This window comes from Cyclospora cayetanensis, unplaced genomic scaffold, assembly GCF_002999335.1.
Source record: "Cyclospora cayetanensis isolate NF1_C8 unplaced genomic scaffold, CcayRef3 CcayRef3_contig_7, whole genome shotgun sequence".
Taxonomy (NCBI): Eukaryota; Apicomplexa; class Conoidasida; order Eucoccidiorida; family Eimeriidae; genus Cyclospora; species Cyclospora cayetanensis.
Window position 1 is genome coordinate 200,012 of NW_020312700.1, and position 13,339 is coordinate 213,350.

At 52.2% G+C, this 13,339-nt stretch overlaps 2 protein-coding genes across 2 annotated transcripts; both read left to right on the forward strand.

Moving 5' to 3' along the window:
- Window positions 1–1,815: 1,815 nt before the first annotated feature.
- On the forward strand, window positions 1,816–4,943 carry LOC34618388. Its single transcript, XM_026335459.1, has 5 exons — window positions 1,816–2,739; window positions 2,990–3,332; window positions 3,599–3,853; window positions 4,055–4,329; window positions 4,458–4,943. Exons 1-5 carry the CDS (start codon window positions 1,816–1,818, stop codon window positions 4,941–4,943), a joined length of 2,283 nt encoding a protein of 760 aa, XP_026191244.1.
- Window positions 4,944–5,884: 941 nt separating this feature from the next.
- Window positions 5,885–9,677, forward strand: LOC34618387. The gene is made up of 6 exons (XM_026335460.1): window positions 5,885–5,908; window positions 6,041–7,289; window positions 7,611–8,091; window positions 8,539–8,620; window positions 8,778–9,044; window positions 9,471–9,677. Exons 1-6 carry the CDS (start codon window positions 5,885–5,887, stop codon window positions 9,675–9,677), a joined length of 2,310 nt encoding a protein of 769 aa, XP_026191245.1.
- Window positions 9,678–13,339: the final 3,662 nt, after the last annotated feature.

The following is a 13,339-nucleotide window of genomic DNA, read 5'->3' on the forward strand; positions in this document are numbered from 1 at the left end:
GCAGCTAGCTGTGAATGCTCGGAGGGCTTAGGCCTTGCAGCTATGCACAGACTAGCTGGTTCTCTCCCCCTCGTGTCTTCAACTCTTAGGGGTGAGAGCAAGGAAAGGAGGGATTTGACTGCCTTCCCATGGAGACCGACATGTAGAGTCGAATGTGCAGAACAGCTACATGGTGTCACTCACACATATCTTCATAGGTATCCTTAGATACAGCCGTAACAGCTCCTTCGGCCTAGTGGAACGATGCCTCCACACAAAGACATCCCGTCCGTCCCAGGCAATACCCAACTACCAGACATAGTAGCAAGTTTTTCGATAAGGTAGCTAGAAGGATGACTAGCTACCCCTTCAGCTCTCCAGCTATCCGGATAGCCTAGCGGAAGCTTGAATAGCTAGTAAAATCAAACCGGCTACTTAGTATAGCCCTAAAGCTAGCAGTGTACGTGGATGGGTAGCAGGAGAGCTAGCTCGGTTGCTGGGCTCCCAAATTTGGGGGGGAATCAATGGGAACAAGCTGTGCGTGCCATCTCAACTTGACCGGCGGAAAGTTCTGGGCCCCTGTTCGCTTGCCATACTTTGTAGTAAAGCCAGCTATCGCAGCATGAGCAACAGAAGCGACTTAGTACATTTCTGAGGGCAGCCCCTTAGAGTCCCGCACGGTAACCAAAACTGACTCTACCCCGTTCAGCTGTGTCTTCTTGCAGATGCTGCAACAAATGGTTTGCCCCCATGCTTCAGATCCCTAGAGTGCTCGCACGCGTAGCTACTGCGCCGCGGTTTAACTTGCTGCCTCTGACTCCTCGCCCTCTTGAATTGTCTGTAGGCGTTCCTTTCATCTCATATCACTTCCAATCCTCCTTCCGCGCACCTGCGTAGGTCTTAGCAGAAATTATGCCTTAATAGACATAATGCTACGCATTGTGAGATTTTAGCGTTACTGGACCTTCAGTTTGGCACTTCTGGTGTGCTATTTCAATCTTCTCACCCCACTTCGCTATTCATGTCTCCAGCGTGCATTGGATGGCTAGGCCTCGGCCGAACCTCGCTTCCTCTCAAAGGAAATCCACAATACAAACTGAGATGCAAGAGCTCAGAGTTTTTAATAAATGCATGATTTCATTAAATGGCGCCCCATTGGCTCTGTGGGGGTTAACACCTTGGTTTTGTCGTTGCGGGGCACGCTAACTTGACGCCTACCTGTGAAGGGCGTATGCATGAACTATTTGAACTGCCCCATAGAAAGACAGCAAAAAAGCAAAAAATAAATGCAATATTTCATGAAATTAAGGCTCGGCGCTCAGCTTTGTACGAATCTATCGGTGGGGTTTAAGCACAGTGTCTGGACACATACTTCCAAACTGGCCTCTGACTCAGTTTCTCCTCTTAATTGTTGTCGAATGCGATTACGCTGCTTCAAATTACTATACTATTACGTAGTATTACGCCTGTACAGCAAAAATAGGGGGCGAAGATAGACTTACTATCCTCAACGGAATCGCCCCCTGCATCCCCTAACCCCCGTGCTGCACTGTCCCTCCTGCCTGGCGCTTTAAGGGGCTGCGTGAAACGGCTACATAGAGCTCTGCGGAAATTACTTCTCTCTTTATCCGGTTTGATTTTAATGTAAGGACTCAAGATTTACCCCCGATCCCTCTCCATAGAGGCCCCTGATTAGCCCACACCGGCATAGCTGCGGCTCGACAGGGTCCCACTCCGGTCTTGTACTCGTTTACTCAAAGAGCTCTATCCCTATCCTCGCTTTCCCTGTTTTTACAGCTACCACTTTAGCAGCCTGAAAACTAGTACACCCCGAAAATGCGGGGGTTCTCATTGCAAACCCTGGTGGGCCTGGTGGTGGTCCTAGCGGGATATGCACAAGCAGCAGAGGACCCCGCTCTGTTCCAGCCTCCTGTGTTGCCCTCTGATATATCCCAGGCAGCTCAGCCTGCTGAGCATTCCTCCCCCCATGCTGACCAGGCTCTTAATCTGACCAACAAGCAGGCCGAGCAGGTGCAGCAACCTCCTCGGGACCAGCAACAAGTAAAGCAAGAGCAACAACCGGGCGAAGAAAAGCTGTTGCTCGGTGCATTGAGATTCGACACGCTTTTAGAGCATATGGGCGAAATGCAAAAGCGGTTCTTCCTTGCAGTGCTGCCGGAATCTTGGGTTGTGCCAAAATTCGCTTCTGCGTCCAGCTCAGAACTCGCCCAAGTGCATCAATTCTTGAAAGATATAGCTGAACCTTTGGGGGGAGTCGCTTCGGTTCCTGGAGCTGTCGTCCAGCTCGCTGAGTCAGGGGATCTGACAGCTCTGCTTCAGCAGAATCCCCAGCTCCCTCCTGTCTTCAGAGACCTTGTTTCTGCATCGACCACTACAAAGGGAAGTCAACAGGGAGGAGAGCCTCAAGTTCTCTCTGGCCTCATTGCTGACTTGGACTCTGCTAATTTGGGGAATGTCGCGAAGTTGTTCCAGCTGCCAACAGAACTAGAGCTCCCAGTATCTTACGACGGGCTGTCTTTCTTCGTGCCCGTTCTGGTTCGCAATGTTTCTTCCATTGAGCTTCCAGATCTCGGACCCACTCAAGGCTTACAGCAACTTAGCGTAGACGTTCGAGACATTCTTATCCCCATCGCGCAAAACAAGGGGCGCCTGCTTTTCTCAGAAGCCTCAGCAGTCTTCCAGGGGATCGAGTTGCCACAGCAAATCCCCATCCAGCCAATCGCACTCTTTTCTTTCGAGGTGACAGCAATTACTGCTTCTAAGCTCATATTGCTCACTAGGCATAGTGCTCCACAAATTAGAGTGCCTGTGTCGGGAGCCGCGTGAGTACTGGCAAAGTGCCCCCTGCGCGAGGATACGCATGCCTTGTTCATCCAAACCCATCACGGAAACTTCAAAGCCTGCAACTAGAGACCTTTGAACTCCCATCCCCGTTAAAAGGCCATAGAAAGAAACCAAGTCCGGCGAAGCCTGTGCGTGTTGTGCGCAGTTGAACGATGTGGACACCCTGTGGTCTACAGTGAAGACGTCGGTGCTCAGCAGGCTCACTCTGCTGGGCTCTGATGCACCCGCACTGTTCGGCCCCGTCATGCTGGTCACATCTCTGCCGCGTGTGGCGCTGTCCCTCAACGGGGTGCCCCGAAACATAGGAGAGCCTACTCAACTTGCCCGCATTATTGCGGACTTTACTTCACAGCTCAGAAGAGGCCTTAGGAGCTTTGCGGACCTCACAGCGGAGCGAGGCGTTCCCCCCAGCACTCAGGAACTCATGCGCGAACCCCTCGATGAATTTCTTAACCTGAAATTCCTAAATTTCGGGATCCCTGTTGTCGGTGAGCTATATGATCCCTGCAGAAAACGATAAAATGTTCTTTCTCACTACCTCCCCCCTTTTCACGTGGGTGGTGCTTCTCCTGGTCCCTGCCTACTTTAAGGTGCAGCAAGCTGGGAACAGGAGAGCTCGGTTTCGCTTGCATGCGGGCTCTTCCCATGTGCTGGTGTGCCTGTGTATTTGCACTCTTGTGGTATGTACCTGTCTGCTGGCGTATTTGTGTGGTTCCAGCTCCTCATCCATGTGTGCGCTTTTCGCTGGGTGCAGGCATTCCCCGCGAGATGGAATCCTGCGTGTTCACCCCGCTCAAGACCCTTAGTCTGTGCAGTGCAACGGATTGCCCCATGGACCTGTCTCTGCCCTCCTTCCCCGACTTTCTGGTGGCTCCTGAGGCAGCCATCTTAACGCTGCAAGAGCGGATAGAGGGCCTCATAAGAGAACTCCAGCAGGCGGTGATCGATCTGGAAAGCAAGATCAACTCTTCTCTCCCACAGGGTCTTAGCTCCATCAGAGACGCTCAGGGTGTGCACCTAGGATTAAACTGCACGGCTTAAACAGGTTAAACACCAAAGTATCTACTCGCTTCTGTGGGAGTTCCTCTCTAGACTTCTCCAAGGCCTTGGATGAAGGAACTCAGTGAACGAAAGACGATAGTTGATTGTCTTGCAACGAAAAAGGGCACCGGTATTCTTGGTGTTACTGCCATTGCTGCTGCTGCTGCAGGTGTGTCCGTTGACGAGGCCCTCAAAACTGCCATGGCGCTTTCCACCACTTTGCAAAAGACTGTGGACGTCGCTAGTGAGAGGGCGAGGGGACTGTTTGGGCTTGATGTAGCTGAAGCAGCTGCTTCGGCGGCAGCAGCGGAGGCAGCAAGTGCAGCAAAGACCGTCATGCAAAGCCTCGAGAATCCTGTAGGCTTTTTGGCTTCTCTCTACGGGCATTCATCCACTGACGACCAGAGCGAGCATGGACTTCTAGCGCATAAACGCAAGTTACAGGTGAGGTACTTGAGCGTCGAAGTCCAGATGCTGCGCATCGTTTGAGGATGGCTTTAGGGCCTTACATTAGTTTCTAAGAAAGCAACACCTGCGGAGTTTCACTGCTCATGTTGTTGTTGCTTCTTCAGAGCGGCCTCATCACTCTGCCTATTCTTTCCCGGGGCCCAGGCTTGAGCCGTTTAGAGTTACCTGGTCAGGGATCTTTGGAGCAGCTAATGTCCCTGCGCGAGCTGACATCGGCAGTTCAAGACTTCGTCCTTGTGGAGGGCAGTCCCCTTCTTTCTGGCCTGTCCCCTGCGAATGCGGGCAAGACCCTAGGAACTCTGTTTAGGGAGCATCAGTTACCAGACTCGCTGCTACGCCAGCCACTAAGCAGCCTTGTGACTGATGCTAGCAGCCTTCCTGCCACCCTTTTCGACCTCAACCTGGGCCAATTCCTCTCCTTCTCCGCAGCCCTACAAGACATGCTCACTGCCCCCATTGTTGATTTTCCCAGCCTCGCCGGCCTTATCCTCAACCCAGCTGCTGTCCTTTCCCTTGTTCCAGGTGGCCACGCACCACAGCCCCAGCGGGCCTCATCTCCCCTTCCAGTCAGCGGTGGTCTATTCTTCTAAGCCAGCCTCACAAGCCCTGGTCAGCACGCATTTCTAGTTATGCGAACAGAATTTTGAGGTACCTGTCCAGGCGAACAACAAGTGTTTTAAACTAAGTTTGAAGAGGCTCAGTTGTATGGCTGCGGGGAGGAGGCTGTTCCAGAAGTAGCCTAGTGCCTAGTGTCTCGTGGCGTTCTGAGAAGTCCAGTTGATGCATCCTGCCCTCTCATGTCGGTACTGGCTGGTGCCGTTTCGGGTCTTACGCAGAAAGTCTCAGGAAGGCCGGAAGATATAGGTGTTAGTGCTACGTAGCGAGAGACACGGCCGCAGAGGGAGTATGTTCGAAAGGCTCTCTGGAGGGCCCCAAGTTCAGAGGTAGACTAGTGTAAACCTTTCTTCCAGCACCTCACCCATCTCTAAGTGCCGACGAAGACATAAGGAAGAGGACTTTCTTGCCGGCTATTAGCACTTGGCGAATGCGCGCACCTAGGAGCAGGACCAACGCACGTACCAATTGGCATACACCAATCTCGAATTAGACTGGTTTATTTCCAGCTATTTTCTTGTGTGGCAACTCAATAGATGATAACGCATTGGACAGCATGGCAGGTGCCTACTGCATGAAGAGTACCATTGGTGGACGGCCACCGATCCGTAGCATGCGCGAACGAGCTGTCTAACGCTGTTCCCACAAGCCTCTTAGAGAACAGAGATGTGGTTTGTTTGCTATATCTGTGCTTCTGCATGGGAAGCTGGAGGGCAGGCAAAATTGCTTGGATGTGAGGGGTGATCACGTACTTGCCATTTCCATCGACCGAAGTGAAATGCACTCACTCAGGGCTGCCTGCTTTCATCTTTGTTACCAAGATTGCGCATACAAGAATGGAATGAAGAATAATGATTCCTGAATACTGAGACCTGGGTAGAATAGAGCTGTGCCCTGCGACTCCCTCACTGTCCCCATGGAATCCCGTGGCCTCCGACCCGTAAGTATTATCGCCTGTCTTTCACTAGGGTGTATCGGGCTTTTCACGCAAGCCGGTGTAATTAGGAGTTTCCCAGCCAAGTCTTGGTGGTATTCGCTCCTTCCGCACTAAGTGACCTCCTTTTTTGGAAAGTTTGAAGTTTTCCCCGATCCCTGGGGTGTCCCCAAAACGTCGCCCATCTCGCGAGGAACCTTTGATAAGGATATCCGAATCAGGCTTCTGGCTATGTACCTTTGCCTCTGGAGGATCTCGGGGCCCCATGACAGGAACCAAGGGGATTCTTCGTTTCCGTTCTCATTGCAGGAGTTTGGGACGCCCTCAGGGAAGGCCCTACATTGGCGTGGTACTAGTGCCCTTCGCCAGAGGCGACTTTCCGACACTTCTTATCCAACGGATGCCGATGGGGACTTGGAGCCTCCACGACGGCCGCAAGGCTCTAGGGGGATTACCCGGGATCCTAAGAGTCGGAAGGCGACGGCGGTGTCCCCCGAGACACTGAAGTTCGGAATGCCTCATGGGCGGGGGCCTTCAGAGTGTTTCTGGACTTTTCAGAAAAATGCCGAGGACCTGAACGAAGTTGGCAGGGGCGTCTGGTCCGCCTCGCTTGCACTAGGTAGCTTCCTGTATCGGCAGCCAGCCGTCTTTTGGGGGTCTCTAGAGGGGGTCACCACCAGACCCAGCCTGTCAGCTAAGTACAACACTGCTGGAGCTGCTGAGAGTCAGTCCGCATCGAAGAAACCCCGGGGCATCACGGGTAACACTCCCAAGGAGACCTTGGGGAATGTTGTTGAAATGGCCTCTACTGGAGTCCCGAAGGTCTTTAGGATTTTGGAGCTTGGCAGCGGCGTCGGCCTTATAGGGCCCCTCCTCCGGCGGCTCTTTGCCCGAGGGGACTTTAGCGCGTCCTCTTTGGGTTGCACCAAAGGGGCGTCTGACCTCTCTGTGGAGGTATATCTGAGCGACACGGATCCAGAGGCTCTCCAAATGTGTGAGCGAACACAGCGGCTGGACGAGTCCATTCTTGGACTCCTCCACGAGGGCATCTGTCCTAGTGGCTGCCGTGAAGAGGCCTTTGGACATGGGTCAAGTCCCGACTTGGCAGCAGCAAAATCACCGAGAGCCCATTTTGAGTGCTCTCCGGGAACTTCTGTCAAAACCTTTGTGCGAAGACTCGATTGGAGGCACGGAGGCCCCTGGGCAGCCGACGTTTCAGGTATATCCCCACAGACGGATCATTCACGTGTAGAAGATGACGATCCTGAATCTCAGGATGACCTTACCGTGGCAAGGACCCGAGGTCAAGATGCGTTTGAGTGGACTCGAGAAGAGGTCGAGATGCTGCAGAAAGAGGGTGCCCTTAGCTTAGTTCTAGCGTCAGATGGTAAGCATGAGCAAACGCAATCGTTATCATTACTCACTGAGAACCCCCCTCGGAGTCCCGAAGGGAGCGTTACGCTACGCGGAGGGATAGCTCTATAGCTACCAGTTTTGAGTGAAACCAGCAGAGAAGGGAACTGTTCCCAAACGGTGTGATCAGTGTACTCTAGTATCGGTCTTATAGGCACGCGTTTTGCGTTCGCATGCCAATTTGGCCGTCGATTTTTTCATCGATTCCGCGTTTCTTTTCGTATCCTCCCCCCACCGTCCTTAGGTACTGCAGTGTATGTACGTAATGTGTGCCTGCGTGCGCTTGCATATGCAGTGTTGTACGACTTTAACTTAACTTCATCCCTTTCGAATTTGTTGTGTGCCATTCTGGAGAAGAACCCTTCATGCCGCTGCCTCCTTTCCCACTCTCGGCGCTTGGGCATTGTGTGCCCGACTTCCTCTGTCGCGGTCGATATCTATGCTGAAGACTTTTTCGACAGATTCTGCTCCAGTGACCCCAAGGAAATACAGATTGCAAGCAGACGGTTTCTGCTGACCACACATCCCACCCCTCCAAATGCAGTCGTCTTTGCAGGATACTCAGACCCTGTGGAGACTGATAAGGTAAAAAAGCTCATTGAAAAGGATCTTGCGTCGCTTGTTGAGGGCGTTGATGGAGAATTAGGGAGCCATAAGGATGCTCAGAGGGCCCCCAGAAAGGCTAAAGAAAAGCAGTTTAGGCTGAGTCCCTCCGAGGCGGAGGAGGCCACGGCTTTCGCAGAGATATGGGAACTTACCCTAGCCGAAACACAGCGGCCATAAGGGACTATAAAGATCGATATTTACTGTGTATAGGGGTGTGTGGGAATGAGCGAGCAGGCAGTTGAGTACCTCTCTCCCGGAGGATTGGGAAGCCCCCAGGTTTTTTCTGTTGGAGTTTATCCATCTCTTCTTCCTCAATTTTCCTGTATATTTTGATTTTCGAGCTTTAAAGAGCTGCTATTTCTGGCAATGGGAGCCCTTAGCATACCCTTTCCGTTGATCTTGCATGCGTCTAAAGGGTCACCTGGTTGCTGTGTGCTCCTCTGCACCCGGCAGAATGTTTCTGCTTGTTCCTTTGGGCAAAGCTAAGCTTGAATCTAAAACAAAAGCCAAATATTTACACATAAACTGGTCTATATCCTTAGTGAAGGGGACCCCGTTCTTTTCCTAGAGGATTCGAACAGCATTGGATCTTGACGGTAGGGGGTTTAAGGATATAGAGAAGATGACCTCGCTGCAGTCATCTCAGGAGCTCTACCTGGCTCTCTTGAGTGGGGATGCCATGCGAATGGCCCTACAGTGGTTCGCTATGCCCACAGCCCTGAGCAAACGCGTGTCTGTATGCAGTCAAAGACGCATGAAAGTTCCTCCATAGTCCCCTATTCGTGTTCAGATCCTTCTGTCCCCTAAAATTTCCCGAGAAATCATGCCTTCTCAAAGGCCCTGTTCAAGGCATTAGAGCGGGGATCGGTGTGGCGGCACACTACGGGCCATTCGTAGGACTCATTTTGCTATCCCCAACACGCCGCTGCACAGTAATGCCGCTTTGCGCAGGGATACGGAGGCAGAGAGTAAGGGAAAGCGCGAAAACCGGCTCATGGGGCATCAAGAAGAGCTAAGGGCCCATAGATGGACGGCTGGAGGGACAAATACCCCGACACAACAAGCGCCTCATGCGCCTGAGAACACTAGTCAAGACTCAAAGCTCAAATGCCAGCTAGATAGGGTGCTGATTCTGCTTTCCGTGGTGCTGCTGATAACGATGGCTTTTTAATGCTGCTGCTGTGTATTCTCGTTCATTAGGCACCCTGAACTTTCCGACTCGATTACTTGTTTGGCGGGTTTTGTTGCCATTGTTTCTGCTGCAGCCAGAGAGCGACTCCATTCCTCAAGATGCTCTCTCTTCTTGCGACAGTGACGGCAAGACACGTCCTTTTAAACCTTAAAGTCCAAAGCATGATTCCCAAAACCTTTTACTAGAAGAAACTTACATCAGGGTGTGCGGCGGCTGCTTACGGCAGTTCACATGCGGTCCCTGTTGCCGGTCCTGATTCAGTGTCTCATGAATATTGCTCGGTGGTCTACCGGGAAATTTTGGAGAAGCAAGGGGCTTTGGAGAGGCCTCGAGCGCATTGCACCCATACCATGATAGTGGAGGTTGACCGTGGGGCAGACGACTCGAGTCTTCCCCGTTGCGCTTTACACAGCGCATGTGGAGAGCAGCAGGAGCCAGTCCTGCAGCACTTGCAACAGAGGCCGTACGGGGTCAGCTGCAGCTGTGACTGCTGTTCGTGTAGCTACAGGTGGCCGTGCCCCGACAAGGAGGAACACCAACAAAGGCGGTGTGTGTCCTCGTTAGATGGCTATCACCATCGTACAGAGTTTAAAAAATTTCAGAAACAGCGGCACCAGCCTCAAAAGCAGCAGCATCGGCGTTCAGTACCCTTTCTGCCTTCTAGGGGAGGCCTCGGTAGGAGGAGGAACGAAGCCCTGCTCCAGAGAGTGGGGGGCGGCTACCAGCTCTACGGGCCGATCCCGTGGAATTCCCTTAAAAAAACAGAAGCTCAAACAAACACTCCCGTATGCTACAGCTGTGTGGATAAAAATTTCATAATCTGAATACTACTTCTACAGGTCTTTGATCTAGAAGGATGTGCAAGGTACTTATCAAAAACTTCATACTGAACACCAGGGTATCCGAAGCCAGATTTTGCTAGCTGAGGAATAATTGGGATTTTTGTTGATCCGATGCAGCTGGACATAAAAAAACACGTTTCTACGCAAACAGCACAAACAGGAGCAAGAGCAGCAATAGCAGAGCCACAAAAGAGGGGTGGCTGCTCCCCATACCCTAGCAGGTGCTGCCGCAGCAGTTCCTGCACACCCTTTGTACTCAGGGGATGCCCGCAGCACACACGAGACCCCGAGAAAGAAGATAAGCGTTGCCATCACTGTATACTTAGTGGAGATGTTCCCCTTTCTAAGGGGTTCCTGGAGGCATACTCACGCGCAATGCCTCCATCAGCCAAAGCAGCAGTAACAGCAGCATCAGCTAAAACACCTGCTGTTGCGGATAAAGAGAGGCCTAACATTATTCTAAAGCCCAAAGAATATATCAGAGCAGCTACAGTCTCTGCATGCCGCTGCAATGCAACCCTTCCACGAACATTCAGGCAGCAGCAACAACAACGGCATCGCGTCACCGGAAAGCCTGCTGAGCGACCCTGGTGCTGCTCTTCAGCAACAGCCCCCCCTGTCTATTCGAAACAGACGAAGGCGCAAACGAGGATGCAGAGGGTTTGCCCTGCAGGAGCTCCCAGAGGCTTTCTAATGAGAAACGCCCCCAGCGGGCAAACTCCCTCCGTCCTACAGGGGCACGCGAATGCCCTCGCCAGATCCCTCAAGAGCTCCCGGTCTCAACGGCAGAAAGGGTAAGAGCATGCATTCCCACTGTATACTAGCTTTCAACCCTGTTTTCTTCACTCAACGCTGAGATACCTTGAACTCTCAACTCGATAATTTCGTGGGGCGCACCTGCAGGAACTTCGGGTGCTGCCCGCGCTGCGACAGGGCTCCCCACTTGGCCCCCTGCTGTACGCAGTCTTCGTGCCCCAAGAGTGTCCTCTGGAAGTCGCCGAGATTCTGCATGGAGGAATTCTAAAGATGCAGTCGCTTCATGGGCCATATGGACGCAAATCATTTTTGGAAGCAAACTCTGATAGGGCTCCTCTTGAATCGATAGGGAGCAGCCCAAGACGGTAGACTCGTGGGGCTTGCTCCCCTTACCTTGGCTCCATACACCTATGTGGAAAGATTGGGCTGCAAAATGGCACTGCGTGAAGGCCTGAGGGGCCAGCGCAGTTTCCTTTAAGCAAGAATGCACCCAATCCGCTCAGGCCACGCAGGCTCTTATGAAAGGGTGCTTAATTTACCCTTAACTTGCTGAGGCTCTGTCTACTCGTAGCCTTCGATCATTGTCTGTGACTCTCGTTATTTAGGCGACCCTGTGGGGGTAGGAGCAGTCAGGAAATGCCTGGCATATCTACACGTTGTCTCACCAGCACACATGGGAACTCTGCAAGCACTACTTCAGTCCATGCTGCCCTCAGTCCCACTCGCAGCCTCCAGGCTTTTAATTATGCGGTTTAGGTGCTTTTGAGCTCATTTGGCTGCAGATTAGGATAGGCTATAGAGAATGCCTGCTTCTTTTTGGTAAAGCAGCAGTTGAAAGGCTTTGTTCAGCTGTGTGGATACGAGAAGAGAGGAGCTTGACAGTCTTTCATCCAGACAAAGTCGCGATCTTCAACGATGGCGCAAATAAATGTATATGTGCTAGCCTGTCAGTGGTCCTAAACTGAATTGGTTGAGTTCTTGCAATTTAGCGCAAGCTTCGGGTGCACTTGTTGCAAGCCTGTCGCATCCAATGCAGTTCACATTGACGCACTTCCTTTCAGCCTGTACATTTCACATAACTTGCAGGCATTTATTTTTCGAGGCTTGCTGCGCTGTGCCCTGGAGAGCAAACAACGCAGCGGACGGACCAGCGGTCCTTCGGCGCATACGCGACCCGAGGTCACTTGGGAGACTTCAGGTACCCAGATGAAAACTGCATGAAATTTTATGCAAGAACAATAAGTAAATAGGATGTTCCCCGTAAAAGAGCCAAAAAAAAATTTTGGGAGGGGTAGGGGGCCAGGCTCCCGGTTTGTGGGGCTGTTACTCTGTTACCTGCTGACTGTTCCCCTCCTGGCAAAACACCCCTCTCTCCTCTAACTCTCTACCCATCTCGCATAAAGTGCGCAAAAGTGTCCAGATAGAGCACAAAATTGGAAGCGAGCGTCCTCGCCGCAGCAGTCAAACGTGCACGTTTTCCCTCTTAGAACATTACAGAAGCAGCTGAAAGGGGCGTCAATGATGCAATTTTCTTTTCTTCCATCCTGAGTTTCAGGCCCTTAACTCTGATATCTAGCCCTAAATTGTACTCCATCGACCCCTTAACTTCTTGGGAAAGCCCCCTTTTCCGCCTGATGGACGAACGCTTCGTCAAAGACTCACATCGCAGAGACATTCAGCCGTTACTGGGAGACGAGGGTCCCTCCCCACCCTCCTCTTCCGGTGCGGCTTTGGGGGCTTCAACCCGCGGCAGTGAGCACTCAGGGCCCCTTTTTTCTTAACTCCCCAGATTACGCGTATCAGCAGCACTGGCACGACTGAACGAGCACGGATTGGATATTGTGTTGCCGCGCAGACAAAATGCACATCTCAAGCCGCAGTACTGAGAGATACCCAGAGGACAAGCCACTTTCACACCCACAAAAATGGGCGCTGTAAGCTTTTCAGGGGCCCTCTGGAGGCCCTCTCCGAAGCACCCCTCCCACTAGCGATGGAGTCGCTGCGCCGACTTTGGAGCCGCCATTTGCCATGTTCAGAAGACCCATTCCTGCATGCGTGATATACGGGGTGCACGAACGTGCCCATGGTGTTTCCACGGCTTCATTCAGTTGAATGGTCTTGAACATGCCTTCGTTTTCTGTGTTCATGCCCCCTAAAGTCGTTTATTGTGTACATACACCCAGAGCTGCCCACAATGCGTTTCTTTGTTCATCCCATGCTTTTGCATTCCTCTGCTCGTGTGCATGAGAAAATGTGTACACTTGAGTAAGCAACCGGCCGCTGTCTATCGGCGAAAGGGCCTCATTCTTGAAAAGCACTGCATGAGGTTTCTTTAAGGGGTGCTAAAACGATAGGGTTGAATGTTGTGTTGTCGATTGAGTGCCTCAGTACCTTGCTGGCGGCCCGTGCATCTCTGGGTACGGCCCTCCTTCCACTCGCGGTGCGGCTGCCCTCCTCAATGGTCGACGTTAATGAATGGCTCGCATGCCAAGGTCTGGCAACACGATCGTTGGTGATTTCGCATCACATGGTACCTCTGTTGGTGTTGCGCTGCTCTCTGTGTTTCCAAGGACTCGCCCTCTGTGGCGGCTTGTGCATGTTTTGCTGTCTGCTGCTGCGTTACTTCAC

Bases quoted from the DNA above. Each gene is read 5' to 3' on its own strand.
- LOC34618388 (XM_026335459.1), top strand. From the start codon at position 1,816: ATGCGGGGGTTCTCATTGCAAACCCTGGTGGGCCTGGTGGTGGTCCTA. The intron at 2,740-2,989 runs GTGACAGCAATT...TGTTGTGCGCAG, and splicing joins TCGCACTCTTTTCTTTCGAG to TTGAACGATGTGGACACCCT. The intron at 4,330-4,457 runs GTGAGGTACTTG...TTGCTTCTTCAG, and splicing joins CGCATAAACGCAAGTTACAG to AGCGGCCTCATCACTCTGCC.
- LOC34618387 (XM_026335460.1), top strand. From the start codon at position 5,885: ATGGAATCCCGTGGCCTCCGACCC. The intron at 7,290-7,610 runs GTAAGCATGAGC...TTGCATATGCAG, and splicing joins CTTAGTTCTAGCGTCAGATG to TGTTGTACGACTTTAACTTA. The intron at 9,045-9,470 runs GTGCTGATTCTG...ATACCATGATAG, and splicing joins TCAAATGCCAGCTAGATAGG to TGGAGGTTGACCGTGGGGCA.